Source organism: Podarcis gaigeae (assembly GCF_964106915.1).
Source record: "Podarcis gaigeae genome assembly, chromosome: 9".
Classification (NCBI taxonomy): Eukaryota; Metazoa; Chordata; class Lepidosauria; order Squamata; family Lacertidae; genus Podarcis; species Podarcis gaigeae.
This window is the reverse complement of record NC_139685.1, coordinates 38,614,641-38,632,662: the sequence shown is the minus strand read 5'-3', so window position 1 is coordinate 38,632,662 and position 18,022 is coordinate 38,614,641. Positions and strand designations below refer to the sequence as shown.

The 18,022-nt window shown below is 42.8% G+C and overlaps 1 protein-coding gene across 2 annotated transcripts in view; it reads left to right on the top strand.

The window, feature by feature from the left end:
• The first annotated feature begins 966 nt into the window (after positions 1-966).
• Positions 967-18,022, top strand: part of FNIP2 (folliculin interacting protein 2) — a 49,833-nt gene continuing 32,777 nt past the window's right edge. For both annotated transcript variants that reach the window (XM_083755424.1, XM_083755422.1), the window contains exon 1: positions 967-1,989. In XM_083755424.1, the coding sequence (XP_083611550.1) occupies positions 1,871-1,989 (119 nt within the window). In that variant the 5' untranslated portion in view covers positions 967-1,870. The remainder of the gene's footprint in view (positions 1,990-18,022) is intronic.

Genomic DNA, 18,022 nt, shown 5'->3' with positions numbered 1-18,022 from the left:
AACGTGCACCTGTGAGCTTTTGCAGAGTGCCTTATAGTGACAGACCACATATTTAGGTATTCAACTGTGTGATGGCTTCGCAGGCAAGTTTTAAAGGCTGAAAAGAAGAGGAGGGATGATACTGTTGTGTGAAAATGAGTAACAGAAAATCAAAATACCTTAAAACGAAATGATTAAAACCAACTATTCAACATGCCAGAGTTCCTGGGGAAATATAAAAGTTTTTGGTTCGGTTTCAGATAAGCTCCCTGTGAAGGGCATTCTATGTGCAGGAATCTGTGACTGAAAAAAAGTCCCCTCTGGTGGTCACAAGCCTCCTAACAACAGACCCTAATGTTTGTGCAGCCCCATATAGAAGAAGGCTGATGTTAAGGTCAAAAGCCATTTAGGACTTTAAAGGCAAGCACCAACACCAGAAGGCCCAGAGAAGTATATTTTGTTCTTCTGTCATATGCCATCCATCAGGGTGACTATATTGCTGCTGTCTGAAACCAGTCTGAAGCCACTGAAAGAGATCCAGATTATCAGTCTGATTTAATGGTCTAGTGTTGGACTGTGGACTGCAATTACCTGCTCTAGCTCCTTGCCCAAGAAGGGGATATTTGCAACTAGCAAATGGTTGTTACAAATCCAAATAGGATTTTCTAAGGGACAGTACTTTCAAGGCATCTCATTGAACTAAGTGACCATCAAACTTACTAAACATGCATAGGCTTGGGCTGCCAGCTTGAGCCCATATAGGCACAGCTATATACGTTTTCCTATAAACAAACTGCACAGAAAACAGTGGCTTCTAAACAGGATAAGGCTGAATGTGAAAATGTTTAGAGCAAAGCCAAACTTCAGAAGATGCAGAAATGAATTTAAAGAAATACATCGGCCTTTATAGTGGTGATTGCCTAGAAAAAACCAGAGCTGGTCTCACCTGGGATATAATATATATATACTGTATATATACTGTATATATTTTGGCTGATTGTTTGCTATGGTGGGGGTGGAGTTTGGACACCTCCTAAGATAGCATAATCATATTTTGCATGATGGTTCTTGAGATCAAGGAGCAGGTTTTTGTCTGTATTTGGATACAATTGGACAGTACTTTGAATCAAGATGGCAGACTGAACCATCCCAAACTGCACTGATTTAAACCACTGATGTTGAAATCCATTGGTATTCTTTCGCAGGAGGCTGCTGCTGATTCACAACTGAAAATCCAGTTACTTTTAACATTTGCAGTACTTCTTTACGCGTAGTACTTGTGAGTGTGTTGATTTCGTGGAACCGGAAATACTGCATTGTGCCATATATGAAACCACAGTGTGAAAAGGAGGCCATCCTCTCTTTCCCATCATCTTCTCGCATCCCCTTCGCTTCCATACAAAGACAGCCCTTTCAAGGCCCTCTGAGACTGATCAGGGAAAGAAGAGAAAACCCGCGTCCCTTTAAGCGTGCCTCTTGCGGTGCGCCCGGGGAAGGCTCGGAATCCCCGAGTATCCAATGACAAAACGCCGGGCGGGGATTGCGCGTTCGGGAAGCTCCCAGGCTTGGATTGCGGGGCTGCGGAACTCGAGCCGGCCGCAGGGGGGAGCTGTGCGTGCCGCCGGGCAAACCCGCTTGGCTCGCTCCCAGTCATATGACTGGCCGCCTCCATTAATGCCTGTTTGGGAAGAGAGGGAGGCGCCGGCTCAGGGGGCGGCGGGGCGAGGCGGAGCGCTGGAAGCGCAACTCGGGCTGGCCGGATCGTGGCTGGCATGGATGCTACTGCAGCAGCAGCAGTAGCGAGCGACTCGTGACCGCGGCCAGCGGAGCGACCTGGCGCAGGTGTCTCCTGGCTCCCCCACGCATGCTTCCCTAAGCTTAGGGCGGCAGCATGGCCCCCACGCTGCTCCAGAAGCTGTTTAACAAAAGGGGCGGTGGTGGCAGCAGCAGCAGCAGCAGCAGCAACTCAGCTCCTCCTTGTCAGGCGGCCAAGGAAGGCTCTGCGTTCAGGTGAGTGAGCAAAGTGCATGCATTGTGCCCGGATCATCGAGGTGCCTCTGCGAGTTATTTTTCCTCTTATGCATCCAGCTTTTCTCTCTCTCCCTCTCCGCCCCGCTCTCTTCTTCTTTCTTTCTCTTTTTGCTTATGCAGCAGCCACCGGGATTACCCTGCGCTCACGGCGGGCGCATTGGTCGGCTCGTTCTGCAGATCGAAAGGCGAGGGGAGAAATTGCTTCTTTTGCAGGTCCTACAGGTCGCTTTGGGACTCAGAGCGAATGCAGCGCTCCGCGAGGAATGGAGTTGATCCTAATGTTTAAATGGCTCTGAAATGGTTAAGACGTGCTGCACATGTTCAGCAGATGTTTCGTAACAGCCTCCCCTCATGGGTAAAGTGCTCGACGCAGCTGGTGGGCCAGGCCTTTATACTAGGATGTGCTCTGGCATTTGAGGTGCCTTAGGCACCTCTCTCTGCTTTGAGGTACCTTAGGCTGCAGTCCTGAGTTCACTTACCCTGCATGTAAACCTCTTTGAGCTCCATAGGACTTGATTCTTCGTAGGCATGGTTAGGAATATGCTGTTGGTTTTTTGCTGCACTGAGCTTCAGGTTGGGGAAAGACCTTATTCAAGTTGATGTGATGTAGAGAGGGGATGTAGGACTTGAAGTTTACCCTGATTCAAATCTTCACTCAACCAAGAGGTCAGAAAAAGACACATGCAGCTGTACTATAATACTCTTGTGATATATGTACTATGTGTTACAACACACTGCAGTACATTCCCCTTTTGACTTAAGCCCCACTGTGTTCACTGGGGTTGGCTCCTTGTAAGTGTGCACAGGATTTCGGTCCTCAGTAAGTAGTGTATGATGAATGGGAAACTTATGATCCTGGAGATCTTTTTGAACTACAGTTCCTAATAGCTCTGACCATTGGACATGCTGACGGTATATAATGAGAATTGAGAGTCCATTCGCACCCAGAGGGCCAAAGGTTCCAAAATGTTTTAGGAGTTGGGAATGTAGCCTTACGTGAACTTGCTAGTATGGCTTCAAAAACACTGCACCCTGTATCTTCTGATACAATGCATACATGTTTTTGATAGGAGACTTAAACAACATCTTTCATTCTAAGGACACCTCTTATGTTTATTTCTTAACCCAATATAATATTTTTAAATCCTTCAGTTTTTAAAAGCTGCACAAGCTATTGGGCTGTATAACATGGGCTACACCAGTGTTTCCCAAACTTGGGTCTCCAGCTCTTTTGGGACTACAACTCCCATCATCCCTAGCTAGCAAGACCAGTGGTCAGGGATGATGGGAACTGTAGTCCAAACACAGCTGAAGGCCCAAGTTTGGGAAACACTGGGCTACACAATCAACACAATGTTAGTCTTCTGCTATTTGCTCTCCCCAGTACGTATATGTTTAAAATGAAGTCCTAAGGGAAAACTTAGGCCCACTCTAGCCTAATAGCTTACACACTGTGTTTTAAAACAATTTTATAATGTTAAGCATTTGTGAGTCCTCTCTACAGTTTTCTTAGATGTTGCCATTTAAAGATGCCTTGTTGTGGCCAGAGAGTAAGCATTAAGGTGATTTAGCATAAAGCAGTGTTTTTCGACCATTGTTCCACGGCACATTAGTGTGCCGCGAGATGTTGCCTGGTGTGCCGTGGGAAAAATTGAAAAATTTGAAAGATTAAAATATATATATCAAATTTTCGCCCATTAGGCGGGCGCCGGACTGTGTCCTGGGTATGGGGTGGGGTTTTTGACCTGAACTGAGACAAAATCGTGGTTTCAAGCTAAGATTTGCTGATCTACCTTTGGACAGTTTTTGGTTGGATACTGCCAAGGAGTTCCCCCTTCTGGCAAACAAAGCTATTTTGACATTGCTCCCATTTTCCACTACATATCTGTGTGAGATGAGCTTTTCAAGCATGATTGCTGTGAAAACTAAATACAGAGAGAGACTGAGAGCTGTTGACGAAGAGCTACGTGTGTGTCTTTCTTCGATTCCAGCCAGATTATCAGCTTTGTGTTCAGCCAAACAGGCCCATGTTGCACACTGAATAAAGTATTTTATAATTTTTCATATTTCTGTTTACTTACTATTTCATAATAAAGTAATTATAAAATACTTTCTTTGTGTTTATTTGATTCCTATTCAAGAGAATTACTTTATATATAGTCAATATAGGCACAGAGTTAATTTTTTTAACATTTTCTAATGGTGGTGTGCCTCGTGATTTTTTTCATGAAACATTTGCCCAAAAAAGGTTGAAAAACACTGGCATAAAACATTACAGACGTGTGCTACTCATCTGTTGAGCAATGAAACGATGCCAGCCCCATGATGAGCTGACAGTTCTAATATTTATTTTTCTTGTATTGATATTCTGCCTTTCTTCTATCACAGAATCCATGTGATTCTCCTGTAGGTCATTTGTGAAAATAGGAGGGAGAGAGAAAATTGCATTCAGTATTAGGTTCTGAATTTGTTTTCAAATGATGTTTAGACTACTTGGTTTTTAATTTACTACTGTATGCCCTTAGTGTATGTGTGCTAAATTTACACACATGCATATTGATGCATGCAAACAACCTCTCTTGCCCAGTATGACTATTTGTCAACTCCTGGGATAGGATAGCAAATGGTGTCTTGCCTTATGTTAGTACTGCCAGAATGCTCCTACGTATGCTGAGAATTGCAGCTTCATGGAGATAGCTGCAGGTTTCATAGATCTCCGCCTTGTGGAAATGGGGCATGGTGTGGAATGAGCACTGCACTGTAGTGGTAGAACGTAAGCAGGGATGTAGAAGGGAGAGGCCTGTGGCCCTCCAGGTGTTGCCGGGTTATAGGTCTCACCATCTCTGTGTATGAAGCAAGCCATGTACAAAGTGAAGCTTATAATAGCAGTTGGAGAGTAGAACAGGAAACATTACTATATTCATGGAGGAATGCATCAGTGACCATCTCTGGTTAGGCTGCCCAGCGCTTATTTTCAGGGTAGCTCTGTATATTTAGGAGTGGACAGAAAGGATTGAGGTGACTCCATGATCACCAGAATCACTTCACACTTTTGTACAGTGAAAGGATATTTCTAAACCAAGTCCTCATTTCTGCTTCTAGAGATCTGAACAAGCTCAGTTATTCTATCTGCTTTGAACATACAATCAAAATAAAACAATTTGCTTGAGCATTACAGGCGGTACCTTACTAAGTCATACTTAGAGTAGACCCATTGAAAGCTAATCATTAAGCCCATTGATTTCAATGTGTACTTTACTCAGACACAACCTAGTGTTTTCGCATCACAATTTTCTTGCATCTGTGACTTTCTCCCCAGTAGACTTGCATTCATAAAAAGAGCTTCTCCATTGCAGTTTGGGGTCATATTAGTTTTTCTTTCCTGTAATCAGTCTCATTGCTAACGTGGAGAACCAAATGGAGCAGCAATCTACAACCACAGAACCAAACTTCTGTGTGCTTGCTGTTCCCTTTTCCCTGTGTTTGCTGAATAATCAGAGGGTTCAGAAATCAGTCATTTCATAATCTGTTCACTTGTATTGTGAGAGAGGCTGGTCAAGGCCAAAGCGATTACATCACATGTGTAGACAGCACACTTTCACATGACATCCCATTCCATTCATTGTGACTGGTTAGGTCTTGTGACTGGGTAATGTCTGGATCTTTTGCCAGGTTCTATCCTTTTGAAATGCTAAATATGCTGGGAAAATAAAGACTGAAAGGGGGCGGGGAGAAGGACTGGTTTGGGGGCTTTGCTTTTCGCCTTCTTCCCGTTCAAAAACTAGTTCTGCTCATTTTAACATTTTATTTTCCAACTAAACCACTCAAAGTAACATACCCTCCCCTTCAGATTACTCTTTTTCGTTAATCATGCTGAGTTAACACTGCAGTTCTTTTGCAGCCTCAGGTCAAAAGGCCAACTTTTAACATAGGTAGAGACGTCCTCCCTTCCTGGTTCCTTTTGATGTTTCCAAGTGGGAATCCTGTTGCATATATTAAAGCCCCATAACCGTTGCTGGGTCCTTGGAAGGTTATTGGAGTTAGCTGCACACATTCTGGCTGCAATTCTTATATAGCAGTTTTCCTTCATCTGGTACCCTCCATATATCTGGAAGGCATTAGGCCAGGGGTCTGCAACCCGCGGCTCCGGAGCCACATGTGGCTCTTTTACACCTTTGCCGCGGCTCCAGGGCGGATACTAGCGAGGGGAGGAGGCGCACTGTGCGCCCCGACACTCCCCACTGTGGCGGGCGCTGTACTGGCTGTGACGTTGCATGGGGGTGGTGCGTGCGTTAGTCACGCACCGTCCCAACGTCACCTTCCCGCCCGCCCACTATATTGTAAGGGGCATGTACGCTGGTCACTGCATTGAAAGGGGGCATGTACGCTGGTCACTGTTTCGAAGGGGAGTGAAGAACACACACCAAAAAAAAGGTAACTTGTTAATTTAACGTTTATTTCTATGAGGAGGAGTAATTCTGAGGGGTCAAACAAAGAAATAATATTTAAAAAGTGACAAAAAAGTTATTTTTATAATGACAAGTTTTGCGGCTCCCAGTTTTTTTTTCTTTGGAAACGGGTCCAAGTGGCTCTTTTTGTCTTAAAGGTTGCAGACCCCTGCATTAGGCTAAGGAAGATGGATATATGATGACTTCCATGCCACCTCTCCATGTTTCCTGTGAAGTTGCCAGCATCCCCTACACAACCACTTTGTGCATGCCATCTGTGCAGTTCTGAGTGTTTTGGCTTAAGCTGATCTGGAAGCTCTTATCTCTCATCCCCTGTTGCTAGAACTGCACCCTATCAGAGGACAAGGTTATGCCCAATTTTTGCTCCTTCTGCTGCAGGACCATATGTCAACCTGAATTGGACAGCTTGCACGATCATGCCCTATAGGGGCAGATCAGCTGCTGTGCTGAGTGTCCTTTTCCAGTGCAGTTGTGAAATCTTTTTGCTTTGCAATGAGCCATTAGTAACAATAAGAGAACTAAACACCTAGCCACATAGTACCTTTGCTCCATAGTACTGTGATTGTGTCATCAAGCTGGACTAGCTGAACTAGTTCAAATGTAAAATATGCAATTTAGAAAAGTGTTGATGACCCACTTCCTAAGGGTGGGGGAATTGACATAGTTTGGCTTTTACTTTATGGCGTAAAGCTTTTTGGCTTCTGATACATTCACATGGGCTTAAAATTACTACGTAGTAGGCTGGCAAGCAGGTGAAGGAGATCATTTCTATGCCTACGTGCTGTTATAAAAAGCTCTCTTGGTATGATGCCATCACAATATACTACAGGCTGGTTGTGGTGAGCTGTTCAAACTGGTGATGATGAGCATGGGCACAGGCAACATTTGCAGGATTGAAATGTATGGAATTGCATGGAGCTCTAGTATCGGATTTTAGGAGCATTTGAGAGTATCTCAGCGCCCTGAGTAAATCTGATGTACATCTGTGTCTTCTAGAATCTGGCCCCTCTTCCTTCAGCTGAATTGCCAGGCATGCAATGCACGGGTAACAAAACTTGGTTGCATGTCCATAGAGAAATCCTTAATATTACTTGAGATATTGGAGCTTGAGGTTGTCTTTGCTGTTGTCTTGAGCAGCCTGCAGGTGGAGAGTGAGTTAGTGAGACTTCCCTTTTTTAAAGTGATCCCATGAGTGCCTGCTTATGGAAATGTTTTGTGGGAATGTATTCTCACCCCCCCCCCCCCCCCGCTCGCTGCCTAGATTTTATACCCTGGTCCAGCACGGTTGATAAATTTGACTACAGGCATTTCCACCTTAGCAGCATCCTTATTTGGAAATGTGTGATATAAGCAGCACAGTTGTGGTATAACTTATTTCCTGCTGAAAACCAAAATGAAAGCATATTAAAACCAGTGTGCAATAATTTACTAAAACTGCTGCATCTAAATAATACCTTGGGATACGTGTTAGCATGTTTTGAACACAGTAGGCTTCTGCTTTGAATACACTCAAGCTTTGAATACTCCACTTCTGTCCTTTCTAGGATTTGCAGCTGAACACATGCTTTATTGCTGCTGTGCAGGATCCTTAGCTGGCAACAATATGTTAGCTTTGGTGAATGAGCTCATTCAGTTGGCAGTAGATTGCAAGCCATTCCTTTGGTCATGCTGCAACGCTTAGAGAGAGTCTGCCAGCATGAAATTTAAAAATTAGCAATACTCCATTGCTGGTAAAAGGGAAGAAAGCGTAAATGAATTTTGTTGCTTACTTGTTACTTACTTTAATTGTACCATAGAGGCTCTGGAACAACACTAAATGTAAGGCTGTGTGGATTTCTACTGTGTTCCTGTTATAAAGTGTAAATTCTACATGTTGTGTTTTTTCGTGTCAGTAATTGGGTATGAAGAAGCACCTTGAGTCAGGTGTGCAACTTGCCAAATTTTTAGGAAAGGTAGGTGAGAAAGTGGTGGTCAGAACAACTGCTGTAAAATATAGGGAGAGACACATGGCTGGGCGCAATTTGGTATTGTATCAAGTATCTTCTGTATCTTTTTTCTTCTTTTTCGATCACTCATAGCAGAATAAGATTGGCTTTCATAAACACAGTTTTAGCAATGAGTTCTTAAGTGACTGCGGAGGCCAAGTCTGGATCCACACATCCTTCCACAGTGGGGACATTGGTTTCCGGGCGGGAGTTGATCCACGGTGTGGATTTGCCAAGCGTGCCTTCCTCTTAGCACGTTTCTCCCTTGCGTCCCGAGTTCGCTCAATGGTATCTTCTGTATATAGCAAAGTGAGCTACTATATAAAGAGGAAAACAAAGGTTTGGTACCTAGGTAGGTGGTCACTGGTCCATTGTGTCTTTTGCTTGAGTATTGGCCCTAACCTGAAAGACTAAGGGAAGGGAAGTGGTGGTTGCGTGAAGGCTAGGTTGCAAGAGAGTTCAGTATGTGAATCTATATAACATGTTGGTTGCTTATGAAGTACAGTGGTACTTTGGGTTACATACGCTTCGGGTTACAGACTCTGCTAACACATAAATAGTGCTTCAGGTTAAGAACTTTGCTTCAGGATGAGAACAGAAATCATGCTCCGGTGGCGCGGCGGCAGCGGGAGGCCCCTTAGCTAAAGTGATGCTTCAGGTTAAGAATAGTTTCAGGTTAAGAACGGACCTCCGGAATGAATTAAGTACTTAACCTGAGGTACCACTGTATTTGTGGTTAGGTAAGGGCTTTTCATTTTATTTTTTTTAAATGAGGTGCATGAGTGAATTCATAAGTGTCATTAAGCTTCTCTAAGACTGAAAGGGTTTGGATGGTTGTTGTTTTTGTCACAGAACTTTATTCAGAGGAGAGAGCTGCTTCTGGTTACCATGGAAACATATTTTTGGCAGAAAGCAGGAGGCCTTCAGGCAGGACTTCTCCCTGGATTTATTTCAAATAATTTCTAAACCACTTCAAGATAGGATCTCAGAGCACCTTATGACAAGAAACACAACATAACAGCAGGAGTGTCTCAGTGAGAACAGTATGGTAAAATACTTCATTAAAACATCATCAGCTTAATTCAGGGGCAGTGAAAACTGGCAGCAACTGCCACGAGATGCCTGGGCAAAGAGACATGCGGTTTGACTTCACTTCCTGAAGCACACTCCATTGTCTCTTGAGACAGACAGATGCCAACAACAACAATGTAAAATACAGTGCTAATGTTCCTATTTTCTTGATATAAAACTGTAATTGAGTTATTGTAGTTACAAGTTAACTGCCACAAAATATTGCAGTGGGGAGTTCTTCTTCAGCTTGGTACTGCAGTCACTTCATTCTATTCCTGCTCCACAGTTCCCCAGATTCCTTTTATTTCTTTTCATTCTGCACCAGACCAGAATCTTCTATATTCAGTAAGCATGCCTTAATTTGGCTGCCTCAGTTCCCCCTGCATCATACCAGGATTTTTTTGCACATGAGGTGCTCCTACTTCTACTACATCAAACCTTTTATAGGCAACTCTCGCTTCCATCCATAACCATCCCTGGTGACATTTACAAATCCAGACAATAAAGAGGTTACCTCTCACAGAGCAAGAATTTCCAGGACCCTTGGCAAACTACAGTTCCCAGGAATATATTTTTTTGGCAGGGGGAGCCATATGCTTTAAATGTATGGTGTGGAACTGACCTTGGAATGACATTTTACATGTCATACCAGAACGTTGTGCAAGAAAAGTGAAACTAAACTCAAACTCAAAACACGTTCTTTTGCAAGAGGTCACACAGGCGGAAGCACGAGAGCTGCTATAGAACCTACCTATTATAACATTACACAAACGTGTCTGCAGACTCTTGCATAAGTGTTTGCAGAACAATGCTAGAAGCAATTTCCCTACTGTTCATGGGGGGGGGGGGGGTTTGCATTCAACCTTTGATAGATATGTCTTGTTTCTGGAATCTATTGCTACTTTTGCTACAAGAGACAGCTTAAGGCCGTGTCATGGCTGTACACCTAGGATGAAACCATTTTAGCCTTTTAATGCTCCATTTCCGGTTTAAATATTAAATCAGATAATGTTGCAATGTGATTGCTAAATGTCCACTCATATTGTGAATTCTCATTAAGTCTAAATTGAAATATCTTTCATTGTAGCAAAATTATTCCGTCTCATGTGCAACCTATAAAAAACGAGCTCTTCCATCGTTCTCAATAAACCTTAAAAAAAATATCTTCTCCTTTGAAATGAATATAGTAAGTTGACTCCAGCAATTTTACCAGCTCCCATATACCTTGACAAATGAGTATAGAAAACAGTGAAGCCATTTCCGGACTGCGGTTTATCATCTATCTCATCGGAGGCAGGATTTCCTAGCATTCATCACCAGTTGAATATGTAAACATCACTCCATAGTGCGGTTTTTTAAATGCTACATGCTGATAAAGTTATAATAGTAGGCATTGTGCCTTTCTTCATTCTCCTTGCACAAAGACTTATGTGCATTGTGCTAGTTGTGACAATTCTATTCCTCTTCATACGTTAGAATAACACCTATACGAGCATGTTAACTTGAGGATAGTGCCAATGGGACACTATTATTATTATTATATAACTTATATAATATAACCCTTGTTCTTTTAATCTCATCTAATTATCTAGCACAGCTGTTGCTTAGTCTTCAAATGGCAAGCCATGAAATAACATTTATTAAGCAAATCAAAGATCTGGTTCATGTCATCTTCTGTGGCTACTTCTTTCCTTTCCCCAGAGTCTCCTAAATCCATTTTCACTTGTGGTGCTTTGATGTGGTGCATTAATGTTTCTTTTTTGTTCAGTGGGTGATGGTAGCTTAAACATTTTGATGCAAACAGTAGTGTAGTGGAAAATTCTGAAGTGCAGCAATGTTGGTGACAATGCATAGCCATGTCCCCAAAGCTATGCCACTTCTAGGATTATAGAACAAAAATGAACTTCTGACCAATGCAAACATTATAGCTTCTAAAGCAGGGATAGGCAACCTAAGGCCATTGGGCCAGATGCGGCCCAATCGCCTTCTCAATCTGGCCCGCAAATGGTCTGGGAATCGGCATGTTTTTACATGAGTAGAATGTGTTCTTTTATTTAAAATGCATTTCTGGGTTATTTGTGGAGGATAGGAATTCGTATATATTATTTTTCAAAATATAGTCTGGCCCACCACATGGTCTGAGGGACAGTGGACCGGCCCAAGGCTGAAAAAAGTTGCTGACTCCTCTTCTAAAGCAACCCAGCTTTTTTCGTACTGTGATCTCCACTTTAACATCTAGCCTGATGAAGAGTTCTGGTGGATTCCAAAGCTTGCACACTATTCTATGACATTTGTTTTTATCATATTAAAGTGTTTTTGGAGTTTTACAAAATGAAACTTTAACCCATAGTTTTTGGTGTGCATGGCTATATATATTTATATATATATCCTTCTGCTTGGCTTACTTGGTGGATATCTCTCTAAGAAAAACTTACTTATTTGGAATGCCAAAGACTGGCAGATAGTGCCCCAGGAGATGCCATCATCATCTCTGCTGTGCTAGTGTTGCATCATCCTTGCCCATCCTTGCTCTGCCACACTTTTGGTTGTAAGAGCATCATTTTGGGCTCAGTACGCAAGACTGAATGCTGGCCCTCTTTCCTATAGCAGTGCACTGAATTTAGCTGTCTCCTACCTCCCATCTGTAGGCAGGTTGAGATCCTACCTATCCACAGACAGTCTTGCCAGAGTGGTGCATGCCCTGGTTATCTCCCACTTAGACTACTGCAATGCACTTTACGTGGGGCTACCTTTGAAGGTGACTCGGAAGCTACAACTAATCCAGAATGCGGCAGCAAGACTGGTGACTGGGAATGGCCGCCGAGACATATAACTCTGGTCCTAAAGGATCTTCACTGGCTCCCAGTACGTTTCCAAGCACAATTCAAAGTGTTGGTGCTGACCTTTAAAGCCCTAAACTGCCTCGGCCCAGTATACTTGAAGGAGCATCTCCACCCCCATCACTCAGCCTGGACACTGAGGTCTTCAGATTGGCTGGGGGATCCCAGCCAGATGGGCGGGGTATAAATAATAAAATTATTATTATTAGCTGACTACTTTTATTGAAGAGGCCTTTGAGCTGCATCACTGAAACAGTTGTGAAGCAGTACTTTAATCAAGCTGGTGCTTTCTGGTCATTGAGCAGGTAACAGAAGCAACATTAATCTCTGTGTGTGTGTGAGAGAGAGAGAGAGAGAGAGAGAGAGAGAGAGAACCCCTAACACTCCTCTACAAACAGGAACATGGAAACTGCTGAACAAACTAGGAAGCACCAGTCAGAAAATGTAGCCAAGCCCATGTATCAGGATGCCAAACCCAGGTGTGGTCAGGAAGACTCAGCTGACCTGTGCCTGCTGTACGGGAAATCTTGGGCAATGACATCAGTTAGTAATGAAGGGCAAAAAATGAAGCTGGTGCAATCGACGACTGTGGGTGCTAATTGTATCTATTACCTGGGCTCTCTGCCGTCACAGAAAGGCTTTGATTTTTAAAATGATACGTTTAAAATACATGGTAGAGGCTTGAGGGAAAGGTGTGGTGGGTTGGGAAGGTAAATGCAGGCACATTAAGGCATAAGGTAGATTTCTGTGTCTGGCAAAGAGCTTTTCAGTTGGTTATGTCCTGGCAGCCTCTCTGCTGAGCACTGTGTTCTTGGAAGTTGGGTGCATCACATGGTTCCGTCTGGAACAAGTGCCCTGTGAAATGAGGCATCATCTGAGATGAGGAAGGATGAATGCGAAATGCAATGACTCTGGGCAGAACCCCACCCCTTGTTTGGAAAACAGCAAATGCTTTGGCAAAACAGCTTTGTGTTTTTTTTTTTTTAAACATTTTTTTATTGCTTTTTTTAAAAGTACAGAAATACAGAAAAAAGAATAAAGAGTGGTTATAAGAAAGAGAGATATAAATAACAAATTTCCATATTCTTTTTCCATCTAACCTATAGGACTTCCCCACATCCTCCGAACCCTGCGTTCTCTGTCTTATAAAGCATCAGCAATTTGTTAACTTATTTCAAAACTTATTGTAACTTCCATTTTATCATGTTCCCTATTTTCAATTTTACTGTCGCTCAATTCTTATATGTTTTATATTAAACACAATAAAGTTATTTCATTATTTTACCTCTGAATTCTTGTGTCTTAATTTTCATTCCAATAACTTACATTTGCTGAAGCTAGAATTTCCTGAAAGGTGCATTTTTTTTTTTTTAACATTCATACAACTTATAGTGTTTTTTCAAGTAGTCCTTAAACTTTTCCCAATCCTCCTCAGTTGTTTCTTCTCCCGCGTCTCGGATTCTGCCAGTCATTTCAGCCAGTTCCATATAGTCCATCAACTGCGATTGCCATTCCTCCAGCGTGGGTAAATCTTGTGTCTTCCAGTATTTTGCAATCAGGATCCTTGCTGCTGTGGTAGCATACATAAAAAAGGTTCTGTCCTTCTTAAGCACTCTCTGGTCCACCATGCCCAGAAGGAAGGCCTCTGGTTTTTTAGGTAAGGTAAATCTCAATACCTTTTTTAGTTCATTATGGATCATTTCCCAGAAGCCCTTCACTTTCGGGCAGGTCCACCAGAGATGAAAGAATGTCCCTTCCGCCTCTCCACATTTCCAACATTTGTTGTCAGACAGATGATATATCTTGGCTAACTTGACTGGGGTCATGTACCACCGGTATACCATTTTCATAATATTTTCCTTCAAGGCAGTACATGCCGTGAATTTCAAACCGGTGTTCCATAACCTTTCCCAGTCTGCAAACATAATGTTATGCCCCACATCCTGAGCCCATTTTATCATAGCGGATTTGACTGTCTCATCCTGTGTATTCCACTTAAGCAGCAAGTTATACATTCTCGAAAGTAGTTTACTTTTTGGCTCTAACAATTCAGTCTCTAGTTTCGATTTTTCCACCTGGAATCCAACTTTTTTATCTATTTTAAATACCTCTTGAATTTGCGCATAGTGCAACCAATCTCGTACCTTAGTTTTCAATTTCTCCAAACTTAGCAACCTCCAATTGTCTCCAGTTTTTTCAATTATTTCCCAATATTTAGGCCAGTGGGCCTCCATGTTGGGTCTCTTACGTGCCTTGGCCTCCACCGGTGAGAGCCACCTCGGAGTTTTACTCTCCAATAAGTCTTTGTATTTTATCCAGACCCTCCAAATTGCTCTTCTGACAATATGGTTTTTAAACAATTTGTGCACTTTGGCCTTGTCATACCACAAATATGCATGCCACCCAAACGCATTGTCAAACCCTTCCAGATCCAGGACATCAGTGTTCTCCAATAAAATCCAATCTTTCAACCAGCAGAAGGCTGCAGATTCATAATATAGCCTCAAGTCTGGCAGGGCAAATCCCCCTCTTTCTTTCGCATCAGTTAATATTTTAAACTTTATTCGGGGCTTTTTGCCCTGCCAAACAAACTTAGAAATATCCTTCTGCCACTTTCCAAAACATTCCACCTTGTCCACGATCTGTAGGGCCTGAAACAAAAATAACATTTTCGGCAATACATTCATCTTTACAGCAGCTATTCGGCCTAACAAGGAAAGTTTCAGTCTTGACCATATATCCAAGTCTCTTTTGATTTCTGACCAGCATTTCTCATAATTATCTTTAAACAAATTCAAATTTTTGGAGGTCAAGGCAAAACAGCTTTGTGCACCAGCAAAGATTAAATGGATGCGGGAAGTTTGGTGCTAGACCTTAATTGTGCTTGCCTCCCATATTGATACATCAAGGAAGACAAGGATCTTGTCATATATATATGTCTCTCAAGACCTCCAGGTGTGTGTGACTGTGTTTATGTAGGTGTGTGTGTTTAAAAACAAATCAGACTTGGAACTATTACCCCCACTTCCCTACTTCTTGTGTAAAAGAATCAATTTGTTTTCATTTACTTGCATGGCTGCCAACCTCGGGCTTCCTGCGTCCCTAGCCCCGGGAGGGGCAGCGAGGTTGCATGCAATCTTGCCGCTGCTCCTGGACCTGGGGGGGATAATTTTCCCCCTTTATTCTCCCCCCCTGAAAACTAGGTGCGCCCTATGGTCCAGTGCGCCCTATGGAGCGAAAAATACAGTATTTCCTAAAGAGCTCCTGTACCTTCTAAACCAGTGGTTCCCAACCTTTTTTTGGCCATGCCTCACCTAAGCACCCCTAAAATCCTGATCCCCCAACATATAATTCTTATTATTGAAAAAGTGAACTCCTATTCACATGGAGGAAGCCTAAAAGGCCACTCACTGTTAATAACTCATTCTCAAATTGCCCCCTTTAAAAATCAAACTGCCCCACATTGGAAACCATGGTTCTAAACTATGATTTATTATTATTTATTGCATTTATATCCCTCATTTTTCTCCAAGGAGCTCAAAGTGGTATACATGGTTTTCCCCTTGTCATTTAATCCCCACAAAAACCCAGTGAGGTAGGTTAAGCTGAGATGCAGTGAGTGGCCTAAAGTCACCCAATGAGCTTCATGGCTGAGTGGGGATTTGAACCCTGGTCTCCCAGGTCCTAGTCTGACTCTAGCCACTACATCACACTGGCTGTCTAAATATGTGTGTGATAACCCAGGAAGTGGTTTTGTTTTTTCTCATTGCTGCATTTTCATGCCAGGAAAATTTATGCCACTGCCATACTGTACAAACACCCATTCCACAGCTGTTTAAAGGCACAGGAGTCCTGTAAGGTAGGGAAGGAAAGTTGCCAGTTGTCTGTGAGGGAGAGAAGGAAAATTTAACTGCTTCCTGGAGTTGAGCTGGCCACAATTAAATTGTTAGTCTTTAATGTGTCACAAGGTTCTTTGTTTCTGTGCTGTGACCATTGTCTGCTTGCTGGTCAAGCTTAATCATCAGTGATAGAGGATTAATGGTCCTGTTGAGTCTTGGTTTGCAAAACTGGATCCTGTGATCCCATATTAATGTACTGGGATTCAAAGCTTCAGTATTAACTATTCCAATATACATAACAGTTCAGTACAGTTTAGAACTGGCAGGCTGCCTTGTGATCCTGAAGGCGTCCTGGTGTCGGATTTTCCCTAAGGATTTTCTCAGTTCCATTAGATCATAAGATGAACAGCATCCATTCCTCAGAAGGTTTATGGCATACAATGATCTACAAACAAAGTGTCATACAGATAAAGCTCAGGTGGTTTTTTCCTCCCCTCTTCCCGCTCCCCACAAAGCTGAGAGGAATTTGGAAAATCTAGGATATGCCCTTCTTCTGAAGGTGATTTACATGTAAACAAAGGATCATGAAGAGTTCCTTGGCATTTCTGCAAAAGCTGTGGTAACTGGGAGAACTATAAAGATGGAAGTGGACATAATTGGATTTTATAACCAGTTATTAACATGCATAGCAAAATATTCTAGAGCCTGATCTGAGGAAACTTAGTGTAGCCATCTTGCTGAAGCTAAGCAGGTCTTGATCTGATCAGTGTCTACACAGAAGATACATGCGTTCCATGATGGAAGAAAGGCAGGAAAATCTGTCTATCTCTTGAAAATTATGGGTTGTATCCTACTATGACTGCTTTCTCTGACCCAGAGAAAGCTTCTATGTCCAGAAAGAGAGGGGAAGCCGCCCCCCCCCCAGTGCACTTTTCCAAAGGGTCCCCCAGGTTTCTGGAGTACATTTCGGGAGGCATGATGTGGGGAGTTGCAGAGGGAATGGGAATTTATGGAAATTGCTCTATCACCTCCCTACCTCCTTCGTGGCAGTTTTTGCTGGAGCAACTATCCTTTTGTGCATAGGCATACATAATTGGTACCCCCCCCCTATGTGTCTATATCAGGCATAGGCAAGCTTGGCTCTCCAGATGTTTTAGGACTACAATTTCCATCATCCTTGACCACTGGTCCTGTTAGCTAGGGATGATGGGAGTTGTAGTCCCAAAACATCTGGAGGGCCGAGTTTGCCTGTGCTTGGTCTATACATTTACCATGCCACTTTTTCCTGTATTGTAGGCTCTGTGTATCTGATACAACCTATTCAGAAACTAAAAGTTGTTTCCTCCCTGTTGCGTAATTCTTTTGCTGTGATAGCTGTAAAATTTTCATTCCTTTAGTTTAGTTCATTAGCAGCATTCTGTTTCCCCCTGTGTAACTCAACCCAGGACTAAAAGTTATACTCTGTAAATCACATGTCCTCAGTATTTGTGGCTTACAAATAGGCCTTGTGAGAAACTGATAACGCTGCCTCACAGTTAAACAGGTGGGTTACAGATCAGCAATGCTGGCCCAATTGCTTTGCATTCAGTGTGAACTTTAAATCAATGTGATGAGCCCTTTATAGCCTATGCATCTATTGGAATGATAGCATTTATGTTTCTGTTACTGTGGAAGTCTGTAGGCTGTTGAATTGTATTCCGTTATAGATCCGTTGCTAGTTGTTGTGGTCCTTATACTGTGTGTGCAGTGAGGGGCACATTTGGGTATCTTGCTGCAGCTGTTTATGCCCTTTATTCTGAGGGCATTGT